The 14,773-nt window shown below is 39.4% G+C and overlaps 1 protein-coding gene across 1 annotated transcript in view; it reads left to right on the top strand.

The window, feature by feature from the left end:
* LOC119901248 (inactive N-acetylated-alpha-linked acidic dipeptidase-like protein 2) overlaps nt 1-14,773 on the top strand; it is a 755,283-nt gene that overhangs the window by 727,931 nt on the left and 12,579 nt on the right. Inside the window, exon 16 of the mRNA XM_038716832.1 lies at nt 11,988-12,186. Within this exon, the coding sequence (XP_038572760.1) occupies nt 11,988-12,186 (199 nt within the window). The remainder of the gene's footprint in view (nt 1-11,987; nt 12,187-14,773) is intronic.

Below are 14,773 nucleotides of genomic sequence, written 5' to 3'. Positions count from 1 at the left end.
ACATGGGAAGGGGCACCACCTTGGCTAGAGCCAGCATGGTAATAAGCTAAATTAGACATAGATTACAGGTACGTGTTCAATTTAGGAAAGTGGTCCTCAGTGTGTGATTTGCATAAAGTGATTTACATATTTATCACCCAAAGTTTGCAACTTGCATAGTAAGAAGAACGCAGCACTTTAGTCAAGGTCTGAATTGAACTCTGTGTAAATTTACATTACATTCAGCTGTTAGCATGCTGCACAACCTCAGGCCTTCTGAACCAAAATCAGCTTATTCAGTCACAGTCTCAGAGCGTGCAAAGACTCTGTCCTTGAATATTAAGATGACCTTTGAAAGAGGATGCACAACAGAGGCCTTGACACATTTGCCTGCTCACTGTCTTCACTTGCAAACTCAGAATAAACAAAATGTTTAATGTTACTTTTGTTATGCGGAGAGTGGGGTTTTTTCATAGTCAGCACTGTATTTGAGTTGCTCTGTATCGCACAAGTTGTTGATTTACAATAAGAAAATGCATGCTGTACAGAATTAATTAATTCACGGTCGAGATCAAATGAATATATACCTATCTATCATCATTTACACACTAAGATCGGGGATAGAAAGAGATGGAAATGGAGAGATGCCCTCCGTCACATGTACCGTAGCTCCAACTTCAAATCTCATTCATTGTACCACTAAGGCAATTGCTCAGTGGCTCAGGTTCACTGGCTCTGTCTAAGCATGTAAGCACCATCCCATTAAGGCCTAGATTGAGTGGTTATGCTTCCCTGTCTGAGACTAATGGACAGCTTATGACCAGAGAGGGAGAGATGACTGATTATTATACCTGTCTGTAGCCTCTGTTTTTTCATCACTTTGTCCCTCATTGTACCCCTATTTCTGCTCCCCACTTTCTCCCCTCTATTAATTCAATTCAAAGGCACTTTATTGGCATGAAAGATACACCTTCTTGGCAAATTTGCACATCAGTGGCAAGATGAAGAATAGTGCTACAAGTGAGCATCATTTCATCAAGACTGAAAGGCCTCATCATCCAGACAATCCACACAAATGACAATGAGCAGAATTACACAACTAATTGGTTTTATAATATAATTCAACTGCTGTGATCATCTAGATTATTTTTTTATTATCATTTTACCAGGCAAGTTCATTTAGAACAGATTCTTATTTACTTTAACGGCCTGGCAGGAGACAAAGGCCTCCTGTAGGGAATGGGTGCTTGGTTTAAATAAAATAACAAACAACAGACAGAAGATACAGGACAACAACACAGTCCCAACTACAACACTTAAAAAACAGGCACAAAGATGTAACTTTAATGTCGGGAGCTGTATGCAGCTGACATTAGCTAAGCTTTATGTAACTAAACTTACACATTAGCTACATAGCTTTATATGTGGCATTAAAAAATCCTAGCCTGTGCACCAAGCTAGGTGGCAAATAGCTGGCAAGCAACTGAAACTAGTGCCCAGAAACCTACAGTATGCATACACTATAGTGCCAAAAGTTTGGAGTTGCCTGCCTTGACATGCACATGAAGGTTAATGACATCCTATCCGCAGGGTTTAATATGGAGTTGGCCCACCATTTGCAGCTATAAAATCTTCAGCTCTTCTGGGAAATCTGTCCACAAGGTTTAGGAGTGTGTTCACGCGTAGTTGTGACCATTTTTTTTAGTAGCGCATTTGTGAAGTCAGGCACAGATGTTGGACGAGAAGGCCTGGCTCTGTGATTTTATGTGGCCTACCACTTCATGACTGAGTGTCCGTTCTTTTGCAGATTCTTTATGGTTTGGGTACCCAAATCTTATTAAAAAGATCCACAGAAACAGTCACATCTTCTCCAGTCTCCTGCATTCACTTTCTTGGATTGCATTTGATGGTGGGCAGAGAAGGTGACTGCTATTAACAGTAACAAAAATAACATTATTGTTTGCATTTGATTCACTAAGTTTTACATCCAATCATCAAATAAATTGAATAACGCACAGGCAATCGTTTGTTCCCACAATTAAAGTGAAATAAAATCTACTCGGTCTTGTCACTGCCTCAAACATAGAGGACTCAGGATTTTATGTCAAGACCTATCTCGACTTCTGCAACGCTAGGAATAGGAAGATGAAAATTTTAATCCTAGCTACTTTGATTGGGCGACTGTTTCTCCAGCTGATGGGGACAGCTGGTAATGGGCGGACCACCAGACTGGTTTGGATCTCAGGACAAATCAGAGATGTGGGATGCAATTCAAAGGTCTGGAACCAGGCAACCACTCCATTGGTCCATTCCAAGGAAATAATAAAGTTGGGCCATTTTATGCAGTAATTATCAAATATCTTTACATCTACATGTTTACATTTAGTCTACAGAGTTGGAATACAAGGTAACTACGATTAAACAAATATACTAAATTGTAGTGGGTAGTATACTTTCACCAAAAAGTGTGAGTGTGACTGGAGTAGTGTTACCTCTCATTTTGGGGCTTGTGTTACGAAATGAGGTTGCTATGGAACAGGCATTGTTATTGCGCTTTCTAATACACAATTGGACATCACATCCCTATACTTCATCTCCAAGTGTCATTTTCCTTATGCTTACATTTAGTTTTACTATTTTCATCAACTGTGTGTAATCAAAAAGAGGCTGCTCGGGACAGATTTTGGGCTCTTTATTGTGGTTATTAAATTTATATTAAATGTAATTCCAGGTGGCATTATAAACGTCTTAAAGTTATAAATCTGACTTTGTGAAAACATGCGGATACTCTCATTGCTTTGTACCAAGCAGCTCCTGTTCAACCAGAAAACAGGTGGCAGAGAGCTTTTATCTCCGCTAGTTAAAAATACAGAGGCACCAGATGGACAGAAAGAAGAGGAGGAGGAATAGGACAGTGAAATAAATACTATTTGATGTGTGTGTGTGTGTGTATGTGTGTGTGTGTGTGTGTGTGGTAACAGTTAGTGAGGCCTGATAAATAATTCTCGGTGTGAGTTAGGATGGCGTGTGGGTTGGTAAATGGCAGTGTTTGCTGGGTTAAAGCTGGCATGTAGAAAGCTTGTAATTTTAAGCAAGATAAAAGGACAAAACACTGAGAAAATGTAGGATAGGCCACAGATTCTGGAATTTTTCAGCACTACAAATTACCATTTCAAAGTTCACTTTTAATAATACCTTCAGTACTTGTCAACATAGAAACATAAGAGTATTAGGCCACTGGGTAATTTAACAACAGATTGGGTTTAAAGCTGCAAGAATATTTTTAACTGTGATTCTTACTGCTGAATCATTAATAGCTGCAAGCATGTAGGCCTGGGGCTGACTGTGAAAGTATCAGGCATGTTTGTCTTATTATATTATTATCATATGCTACAATTACGCTTCACACAACAGCTGCAACCTTGCGACCTGACCTATCTTTTCTCCGCGAGAGGAAACAATTTAGAAAGTTGCATGGCGCTGCGGGGAGCCCCAGCTGCAGAAGTAGGCCTACATGGATCATGCTTAATATTCATCCAGCCAGAGGGAACGATCACGAACTGTTCACAGCGCGTTGGTCTTACTAGCGACACCTCCCGTCCCCGGAAAGGGAGTGGGGCGGACCAGGGACAGGAGATCGTGGAGCAACTGGCCCGCTGCGGATGGTCGATTATTGTTCCCTCTGGCTGGATGAAGTCTGACGCTCCATGATGATAGAGAAATATAGAAATTCATGGCATTCATTAAGCATGCTGTCAATATTTTAGACCCCCCAAAATATCACATATCATTCTTTTGGGTCCCTAAAGCTCCCCCTGGCTCCCTGTAGTTCGCACCCATTGGTATGGAGAAGAGGGGGAAAATTCTAACTCATCATTGTAGTAATCAAGAAAAAAGCATGACATCATCCAAATTCATCCAAATCTGACTCCAAAAAAATTATACTGCTGAATGTTGTATCTGTTTTCAACAAAATGCAATCTGTATCTTAAGCTGTCCATTAGTGGAACAGGCAACAGAATAATAAGCTCAGCCATTTTTCTTACCAGAATGCTCATTAGGACTCATTGCCTTACGATTGTATGTAAACAGGCTCGCATCTGTGACTTTTCTAACTCAGTTGATTATCTTTTGCACTAATGATTCAACTGGGACAGTTTTATGCATATTCATGTTTTGGAAGTGCTCCATCAATGCTGAAGCAAGGCTGTAGATAAGACCACTGAAGTCAAGCCTGTCAAAGTCCAAGCAGTTTTGAGATTGATTCAAGTAAATTCAGCAACTCTGGTGTTATTTCCAACTGCAATGACAAAGCATTTGAATTCGCTACAACCTTAATTTGCGCCTCTTACTGCCTTCTATTCCATAGCAACGGTGGCCAATGCTCATGGGTATTGTAGTTCTTAGTCTAAAACAGCTGCAAATTGTCAAAGCCTCGTGGAAGGTGTAGAATTGCCAAATGACATGGTGCTAACATTTCAGTTTTGTGGAAAGTCTGATTAAACAACCCCGTATGAGATGAACCATTGTGTTAAAGAAACTAACCGAACAGAGGCTAACAAGAAGAGGGAGCTTTACATTGACTTTAGCTTTAGGCACCAAACATACTTTGTTAGCTTTAGGAAAACATCATGGTTTGGGACAAAAATAACTACATTATGTGACTTAACTTATGTAAGTTAAGTAATGCTCCTTACCTAACGTATGTTTCACACGGGAAACGAACACTGGTCTCCGGTCAAAAGTCTGGGGCTTCCCCCAGTGCATTGAACTATGACTCTAAGGGGCTTCCTGGAGCATTACAAAATATGCCAAGGGGACTTGACCATGTGTCCATACGTGACGACTTGGGAGTGAGAACAGGTTGGCTGGTACAGCATACTGAATGTAGATGGGGGTAAGTAAAGTTTGTATGTTGTGCGTGTGTGTGCATGCATCTTTGGGGCCTATAAGTTTAGTGTGAGTATATTTTTGGGGATGTGAAATGGCTGTGAGTGAGTGTATGAGTAGAAATGCTTGTGTGAGTGTGTGTGTGTGTGTGTGTGTGTGCGTGTGTGTGAGTGTGTGTGTGTGGTTTCTGGGTGTTTTAGCAGCCCCCTGCAGCATAGGACCAGTGATATTTAATGGATTCTTCACAGCCAGTGTGGAGCACTGCAGTATTCGTGACTGGCAGTCATGGAGGGGACTCGGATCAAACAACCGGAGCTAATTGAAACCTCCAAAAACCTTTTGTTCAACTTTTTTAATCACTGGCCTTCTTTATTTTTTCTTTTCATATAAAACTGCCTTTGGTCCTGTCTGATCTGACATAAATCTCCATTAATTTACTGTAGTGATGGTGCTCAGTAGCAGTGCTGCCTTTGGTCCTCAACTGCAGTACCAAAGAAGGTAGAACAGCCTATTGTCAGTGCTGTAAATCACTAGAATACAGTGAGGAAATCAAAGTAAATATGTGTGCCCACATTAATGGAAGTCACTCAAAACCAGTGGTGTACATTTTCAAGTTTTACAGTAATTAGGAATATCTCAGTGGCAAAGCAAAAGAACCACATTTTGCTGTGTAATTAGACTGTCCAGAGGTAGGGGTAGGACAGTCGGTGACCAATTTCATAGCCCAGCATTGTGACTTCAGACTATAAAAAACTACAGATGGGTGAGATTATTTCTCCTCTCTACTAGAGCGATGGACAGCATAATTCCAAAAGATACTCCCTCATTTGGCGTAGCATTGTCTAAAGGCCCTAAAGGCTTGTTGGTACTGAGTAGTGTATTTTGTAAACATATGCTCTATAACTAATTAATAACACAAGATGTGTCTAACATTTCAGAATGAGAACTGGATGGTAATTTCATTTCATTTGCAATGTAGTGGAACAGAGTGAAGTGAATAAAAGCTGTGAGAAACAGACTTTGTGCTCATGAACTTAAAAGGCGATGTTGTGTATATTTTACATTTACATTTTGACTAGAGTGCCTTTCAAGCTCGCCAGTTAGTGAATCTAAAACTGTTAAAAGGATCTTTGTCATTATTTTTCCCAAGTTAAAATTCAGTTTGTAATGCATTCCCTACTGTGTCTGCATTAGCAAAATGCATGTGCAGGTATATGATTAGATAAGTACTAGAGGCATGTTTCAGAATTTCTCAAAAACATGGTTTGACCTTGACTTCAGTGACATTTTGCTTTGAACACATTTACAAGTACTTGCATGAAGATAAAGCAGCGAAACACTCAGTTCCCTGCTTGTAATCAGTGAAGTAGTGTTAAATAAAAAGATTATAACTGTCCAATCAGTGATATCCAAGGACGTAATAACTGCCAATATGAACAAAAGAAAAAAGTGAATTCACCGTTTTCTTTCATTAAAAGATCTGTATTCTCAAACAACCTACGCAATCTTTTGAGTATTTACTAATGTTACTCTTTGTGCCATCAGTTCTACATACAAAAAAACGATAAGAAAATATTATTGTCCATTAAATTTACGTAAAATGGAAATTTCTGGTGATAAAGATGAGAGTGTGAAGTAATAAGATAAGATGAAGTAATATGATATTGTGCTCCTTGAGGAGCATAATCTCTGTCCTTGTCCTGTTGGTCCCATGTGTCTTCAATCCCCCTTGCTGATGGATAATATATGCTTATTATTATTTTTCTCCGTTTTCAACAAATTGATTGTGAAGAGATCGTTTTACATGTTCACAATTAAGCATTTGTGCCTCCCAGCGATTTGTCCACAACAATCTATGGATGCCTTTTTTCATTTCCTCAGTATCTCCAGGCAGAGGAAATTCCTACATTTCTCATTCAGGGGAATTTTCAGAGATATGACATGAAAGCCAGAGACTGTTTTTAAAAGTAAAAGCTCTCAATTAAACATGACATAAAGTACTGCTGCAAATATGAGTAACTTTTGTTGTAAGACTTGAGAGTTACAGCACCAGCCGCTTTATTATATATTTTTTTGCCACTGTCAAAGTTATCTGGCCACCAGTGGCGTGGGGTAAATTTTTAGGGAAGCCTAGTGAGAGGGGATGTCCTTTTTGGAGGACAATTATCTAATGCATTGTGCTATTACAGTGCAGGGTATAATTTTACACAAAATTTAATCATAATTTAAAGATGCGCACTATCTGTTATCAGTACACACGCTGAAAGTTGCATTGACCGACACATACTCTCTCACTCACTCTCTCTCACCCCAAATAGCATACATAGCCCGCTGCCTATAGTGCACAGTACAAATAGGCTACGGTTATGAATAAAAGAAGCATTCACAAGCTCAACCAGAAGACGTTAGAAGTTTACATTTGCATGGTAGCAGTGGTGCATGTATCAAATAGGCATTCATACTTCTTAGTTAATGCTTGGCCAAATGTTCATAACACAACATCACTCAAGATTAACAACCGAGTACCAGACCAACAGAGTATAAACAAACCTGGCCCCATGCCCTGTAGCAGGTGCTGTCCGGAGCTCATTATCTATGCGTACACAACTGCAGTAAAAACAATAAGGTTACTTCAGCGGACTGTTCATTCGCAGCTAAATCCAGGCAGGCAAAGCAAAACAATAAAACCACATCAAAAATCGCACACATAGCTGCAGTTCAGTTAAGTTCAGCAAGAGAAGGAGGTGACATTTCACTCACCCTATTTGAAAAGGAAGGCCATTTTTCTGTCTTTCATGGTGACGAAGTGGTCAATAACCACGTTATAGAATTTCCCAGGAAATCCCTTTTTCCTCTCCAGGCGCAGCTCCAGTTTTGGCGTTGGTCTGCCGTCAGATTTAATCTTAAGTTGCTGCTGTAGTGGTATTTAATAAAATGGCTTGCGGGGTAGCTTTATATTCTTAGTTCACCTACGTTACACCATTAGCATAAAATCATAACAAACTTCATATTAGTGTAAAAGATATGTTGACAGGTCTTTTAATGAAAAGGAAAAGATTTTTCTTCTGGAGTATTTCTCTTTCCTAGACCTACAGAGATTCACTCTGCAGTGTTCAAATAAGGATATTCTTTATCTGAAGATGATTTAGGATATTGGTTCAAAACATGACACTATGCTTACCTTAGTAAGCCGAAGTCACACTGTGTGTCATTAAGTCCCATATAACACTTTCTAAAGAGAGCCAGTCTGTCAGTCTGAAACTAAATAAAGCTAATCTTGACCTTGGGTTGCCTAGGAGATGGACCACAGGGTTCGGTCAGCCAGACAGAGATTGACTTATTGTTTTGGAGGGTCACAGGCTGTCACCTTTGGCAATCTCCAATCATTTTGAATCAGTTTAATCAATCAGTCTCATATCAAAGTCTTGAATCCTCCATCCAGTGACCTGGATTTAAACAGTACACACACACAGTTCCTGTGATTAAGGTGAAATTCATTTACTAACTTAAGTGGATACAAAGTGAGGTTAAATATATCAAAGTCATAAAAACAATCATTCCAAACAGGAATTAAACAAACAGGAGGGCAATCAATGAGAATAATGTGAATTTTGTTGGTCTATTGTGGGAAAGAATTTGATTCTAAGGGAAAATAATGAACGCAAGTTATGTGATCATAACTAAGTTAAATTTGGCTATCACCTTGACACAGAATGTAGTTTGTTTGTCTTACTGCTTGTTGGTTTCTCTGCAGGTTTGTCCTGGAGGTCCGTCCTAGTCGGCTTGCGGTTGAAGGAAACTTGTGATAGGCCGTTAGCCTGGCTCGGTTCGTCGGTTGATGTCCTCAATGTTACTGCTAGTGTAACTAACCCTGAACTTTTCTGAACTTTGGTGGGAGCGGCGAAAGTTAATTCGACTGAAATAAAGCTTAAAAGGGAACTCAGTTGTTCCTGAATTCAAAGTTGCGTGGCTTAAACGGTCTGATAACTCTTAACAAACAAAGTTATAAGAACATGGCATCAGATTCCAAACAATAAAATACAGAGTAATAAATTAAACAGAAGGAGAGGCATTAACAATGACATGTAATACCTAATTCATCCTCTGGGGGGGAGAAACTGGTTCCTGATTATTTAACATAATATTTCTGTATCATATAATTTCTAAGAAAGTATATAAAGGTGTTGGGAACAAAGCATTAGTTGCAACATAAATTAAATGCAGAAAGGACTACCCCCCACTTTGAGGAACTTCAGCTGTCTGTTGAGGGTTGATATCTTACCCCCCGCCCCCTCTTGTCAGGGAGAGACAAAGAGAGATTCTGGATTCTTCCTTTTTGGTATAAAATAATTAAACCAACACTGGCTGGTTCACCACACTTTAGCTCAGCAAATGATCCTAATGTGACCTGGGGAAACCCTGTGTGGTATTACCTTTAAAGAAGGGAAATTCCTTCCTACACATAATGCTCTAGAGGGAGTTTAGTGAGATATGGTAATGTGGAAATGGAAATATAAAGTGAGAGACTGGATCTAATTTGCAGCATTATATTTTTGAAGTTTTTAGTCACTTTCATTCTGTGTTAGTTTGTGCAGTCTGTATACCAAGGAATTCACAGAATGAATGCACAGTTTTATTATTTATTTTCATTCAGCTTTTTTTGCATCTTCTTTTTTTTGCATACTTTCCCTGTGTCCATCCCCTCATGTGACCCTTTATTATTAAGTACTTAGTGGTGTGCATTACTTTCCCAACATTTGATGTTGAAAAAAAGCATTACCCTAAAGCTCTTTTGTTTTTGCCTCTCTTCTCTCTGCCAGTGTTATCGCAGGAGGCCAAATCCCAACCGCATACCCAAATAGAAATACACTCACACACGTCCCTGTGTGTCAAAAGATGTGATGGATTACAACAATCAAACAATATTTCATGAGTCCCAGCTGGCTGCGAGGAGCCAGAGCCATTTAAATTTGTAGGAGAGAACCGTTCTCTTTGTCTATTTCTGTCCCTGCTGTCTTCCCCTCTCCTGTCCAATGAGTCACACACTGTTCCCAACCTACTGTGACACACTCTGATCCAAAGAATCACAAACACACACCAAGGTCTGTTGATTAAGAAAGAAACCCATTCATCCATTAGCTATAGCTACTTATCCTTAGAGGCTCGCAGGAGGCTGGAGCCAATCTCAGATGACACTGGGTAAGAGGCGGATTTACCCTGGACAGGCTGCTAGTCTGTGTGCTATCACTTCCACATAAACAACATGTGGATCAGCTGAAAAAAATCATTAATCTCCACTTTATTGTTCAAAAAAAGGTGATAGAGTGCTGTTGCCTCGCAGTAAGAAGGGAGTGGAGAGTACCTGGGTAGTACTGTGATGAACTGATGCTCTGTCTAAGATATTTCCTTGCATGCACTCTGACTCAGCACATGCTGAGAAATGCACCTGTGTTATATATACTCACCTCACTTTAACCAATTAGCAAAAAATCTTAGCACACCAAACTAGTGGTCGACCAGTATGGTTTTTTATTTTTATTTAAGAAGGGACGATGCACATTAATTAACATGAGCACCTGGGTCCATGATGTTAAGTGCCAGAGTTAGCCATACGGGCTCATTTTCATCTGCAGCCAATAGTTATACATTCCACTGTTTTCATTTTTATTTGCTGTGTTTTTTTTACCTGCTATCCTGCTTGTGTTGTCCTTGTGCTTGGAAAGTGTTTAGCTGCTCGGATATCTTGTTCATTTTGTACACATTACACACTGGCTACTTAAATAAATAAATATATATATATATATATATATATTTTTTTTTTTTACATCTGTCTTTTTTACAGGCTTCATTATATGTAAATATAAAAGATCCAGTGTCACAGCAATGCAGTTAAAGACTTTGACTCAGATTGTATGCAATGCTTGGATCACATTATCACCATGGGACATTTTCAAGTTAAAAGCATGTAAGCAGCTTATGAGACAATTTCTTGACCTGCAGAATTGCAAAGAGTAGCGTTATTGTGATCACGTACTCTAAAAGCATCCATTTCTGGCTAATTGAATGTAAAACATTCACAGAACACCTGAGCACGAACCTCATATAGACAGTAACACAACAGATTTCAGCCTTTCCAACACAGGCCCATTGGATCCAGCCAGATATCATTTAATAGAGCCAAGAATACAGGCCAGTTAACTATACAGTAAATGCAAGGTAATTGATTTGCTGTGCCAAATGTACTGTAAAACAAGCCAGCTTTGTGTTGACAGGCTAATGAGGATGGCATTGCGTAAGTAACTGGGTGTGTGTGTGTGTGTGTGTGTGTGTGTGTGTGTGGAGTAGAGTAAATTGATCAGTAATTAGAGGTGAGAAAGGAGGAGAGGACCTGTTTAATTTAGCGTATTGAGTGCTTTCTTGGTATGGTGGTTGACAATGGAGGAACGCTTTAACTTACATGCTTCTGCTTGTGTTAATGTGTTAATCTTAATCATCTTTCGTTTGATGTTTGATCGTGGAAAAGGAGTTTGAATTCATCCTGGGCTCATAAAACCACCACCTTTTGCTTAGTATGTTTATGTTTAGGGGCAAACTGGAAATATTTTTGTGCCAAACTTTATGTAGAAACAGTTCCAAAAATACATTGACCGATTCATGATTACAGGTGTAAAGGTGAAAAAAATATCCTCCATATTTAAAGAACCCTGCCTCCCCCCAAACAGTAATTCATCTAGATGAAGGGGAAAAGTCTGAAAGATTCATCAGACCACATTCATATTGTCCTTGCTCAAAGGCCCACGTTTTATCACCCTGACGTCATCTTGAGAAGGGCCATCTAATGCCCTTAAAGCCATAAAAAGCCCATTGGACAGGTTTTGTTGAGAATGTCTCACAGAGATTTGGATAACATTTTAAATGTCCATAATGATTTCAACTTGAAACCACCGCCTCTTCCTTGCAATTTGATTGTGTTTGTCATCCGTAGCTCTTTCACCCAATGCTTGTATATTTAAGTCAGCTACTATTTCTGGACAGTTAGATGCCTTAAAGTAAAGGTACATTTTTTCACGTGTTGTTTCTGTTGCTTTGTCTTCTCCCTGTATTCTCTATGTGTACAGACAAGAGCATGGTATCTCAGCCCCTGCTGTCCTCAGCCTCCTCTCTGAGGGACCGTGCAGCCTTCTTCCAGTCAGAAACTATGCGGCCGGCAAATGACCCTAAAGAGCGTGATCCCTCCCACGTGCGAATGCTGAATGATGTACTCCGTGACCTGGAGAAGAGCTTCATCATCCCACAGACACCGCCTGGAGTGTACAGGTGGGAGCCAAGTTAGTGTCTCAGAGTTGCAGCAGTAGTTATAGTGTGATGGAACACACCCATACACACACTCCGTTTGGAAAATCTTGAAACGTGTGAAATTATGTTACATGAACTCGAGACCTCAAAATCTTATAAATCTATGTAGTTGAATGTAGTGTTTGACATCTTAACGTCCCTTCTAGCGATGTGTTTCTTGGTGTTCTGTTTTCTTGATGAAAAATTATACAGGTCATGCAGGCTGTGTTTTTACAGGTCAGCAGTTCCTTTCTGTATCTTTTTCCAGGGATGAAATTGCTCTTATTTTCCATTCCAGTTGGCATAAAAAGGTCTTAATTCTGTTTTGACTGAAATTGCAGGCAACCTGAACAACAACAAGCTCAGGAAGTTTTTCCACCTTTGGCACGCTAATCGCTGTTAGCTCAGTTAGTGCTCAGTTGGTCCTCCTTCCTTTTTATTAACTTGGTTCTGTTATCTGTGCAGTCTCACATACCATCGGAGCTGTTGAGCCTTTGTATCTGTCGACATTACGTGACATTTATTAAAGCCTTATATACCTTGTGCATTTGTCTTGTAAACAAAAACTGTAACGTCCAGTGTGTCAGATGCATTTCCTTCGTCACAACAATTGCAAAGCTGACTTTTTGAATGTTTTGAAATCTAAATTGTTTACCCCCATTTTTGCTTGGTGTCAGTCTTTTTTTTCTTCCCTGCCTTTGCCCGCGGGTTTCTTGGTGCCTTACTGCCACCAACTGTACATCGGTGGAATAACATGAATCAATTGACAGGCATGTGCGTTGGTGATGGCCTGCCTGCTCGTAAGCTGCATACAACATACGAAATCATGTCTAAAAACATTGTTCTATGGTGTCATTAGTGGTCAAAAACAAAGTTTGCTGTTTTTGTTTCTTAACATCTTAACATCAACATTGATATGTGGATGGAAAATATAGACTCATGAGTGTTGTTTTCTTAATAGTAGGATTGTAATGTCATCTGTGAATACATTGCAGGCATACAAAAAGTATTTAGGGCCTTTACAAGAGTATTGCGTACAAGTGTATTCAGGTTGTTGGTGCCTCAGTAGTTCATCCTCTCTCTCCCATGCCTTTCCTGTCTCTCTCTACTGTCACTGTCAAGAAAAAATGACCTTGACAAACAGATTTTTGGCCACAACTCAGGAAGTGATGCAATTATTATTACAGTACTAATGACAAACAAACGATGAAGACATTTTTTACCCAAAAGGTCAAAGGTCAATTTCATTCTGACATCGTAATGTCCTGGAAAAACCCTTTTAGGCCATTATTCAACACCATAACTCAGGAACAGAAGGGAAGATTGTTTTGCAAGATATTTCACAGTAGGTCAAACACTGAATAGATAACACATTTGACACAAAGGTCAAAAGGTCATTGTGACCTCAAAATAGGTTTTTAGCCATCATTTTAAAATAAATTGGGCGATTCCAGATTTCACAATAAGGGACAACATAATGAATAACTGGGACAGTACGGACTTTCCTCCATCTTGTCCATTCTGCCTATCAGTTCCTGCCTCATTCTGACGTGATTGCCAACAAATCTATTGGAGCATGCCTAGCTAATTGTGATCCTGTGAGTGGGTTGCACCTACAGCTAATGTTTTGCATCTAAAAATGCAATGCATCTTCTTGTATAGCTGTACTCTGTAAGAATCCGTAAAGATGGATTAAAGTACAGCAATAAAGTACATGTGTTGGCAGAGGCATACAAGTCATCAGTCATCAGTCAAGTCATCAAGTCTCACAAACACACACCAACTCTGGAACACTAGACAATCATCAGCCTGAAAAGAGCACAGAGGACACTCGTATGAGCAAACCTCACGGAAAAAAGGAGGAGAGGTTTTGGATAACAATATGAAAAAATATTCTTGCATGAGGCCCAATGAGTGCTGCCGTACACAGCATATATTGGTGTGATATGCAAGCTAATGTACTGTAACAGTTTCTAAAGGGTCTGTCTTGTATGTTCTGTCACAATGTTGAGGGTGAGTTTTACCTCTCTCCCCACCAAAAAAAAAAAAGATATTTTAAATTCAAGCCGGAGCCCAAAAGTAAGAGCTATTGCACTTACTCATATTTAACATGTCTGAGTTGCCATCTTATCATCAGATGAAGCTTAAATCGAAACTTTGTTGAAAACTTTTTCAGAGAAGTAGTAGCAGGGTTACACACTTAACAGAATATAGTTAATTTAATGGAGGTCAGGCAGTATCCTGATTAGAAGTGATTGCTGGAACATGATGATGAAAAATGGCAAAAGCAAGTCGGGTCAAGAAAAAGTCATTTTTAAAGTGATTTGAATTTATGCACATGGCATGCCACTGGTGACATGATTTGAACTTGAAGGCAGATGGCTTTATGGTGGTGAATGGTTTCAGCAGAATGAACAAAGAACTAAGTCTGCTGTGCATCTTGAAGGTTCTACACTGAGCATGATTTCACTGTATTGTTTGGTCATTTATTGATGCCTAAATCAGGGTGAGTTGAGTGCTCACTGTTTTTTATCTTCATAACATTTCAAAACATATTTTTAAAGCTGAT

Source organism: Micropterus salmoides, unplaced genomic scaffold (assembly GCF_014851395.1).
Source record: "Micropterus salmoides isolate LMB-PRFRI ecotype aquatic unplaced genomic scaffold, ASM1485139v1 Ms_hic_scaffold_13, whole genome shotgun sequence".
In the NCBI taxonomy this organism is placed as follows: domain Eukaryota; kingdom Metazoa; phylum Chordata; class Actinopteri; order Centrarchiformes; family Centrarchidae; genus Micropterus; species Micropterus salmoides.
The sequence above is the reverse complement of the archived record's forward strand: the minus strand, read 5'-3'. Positions and strand labels throughout refer to the sequence as shown.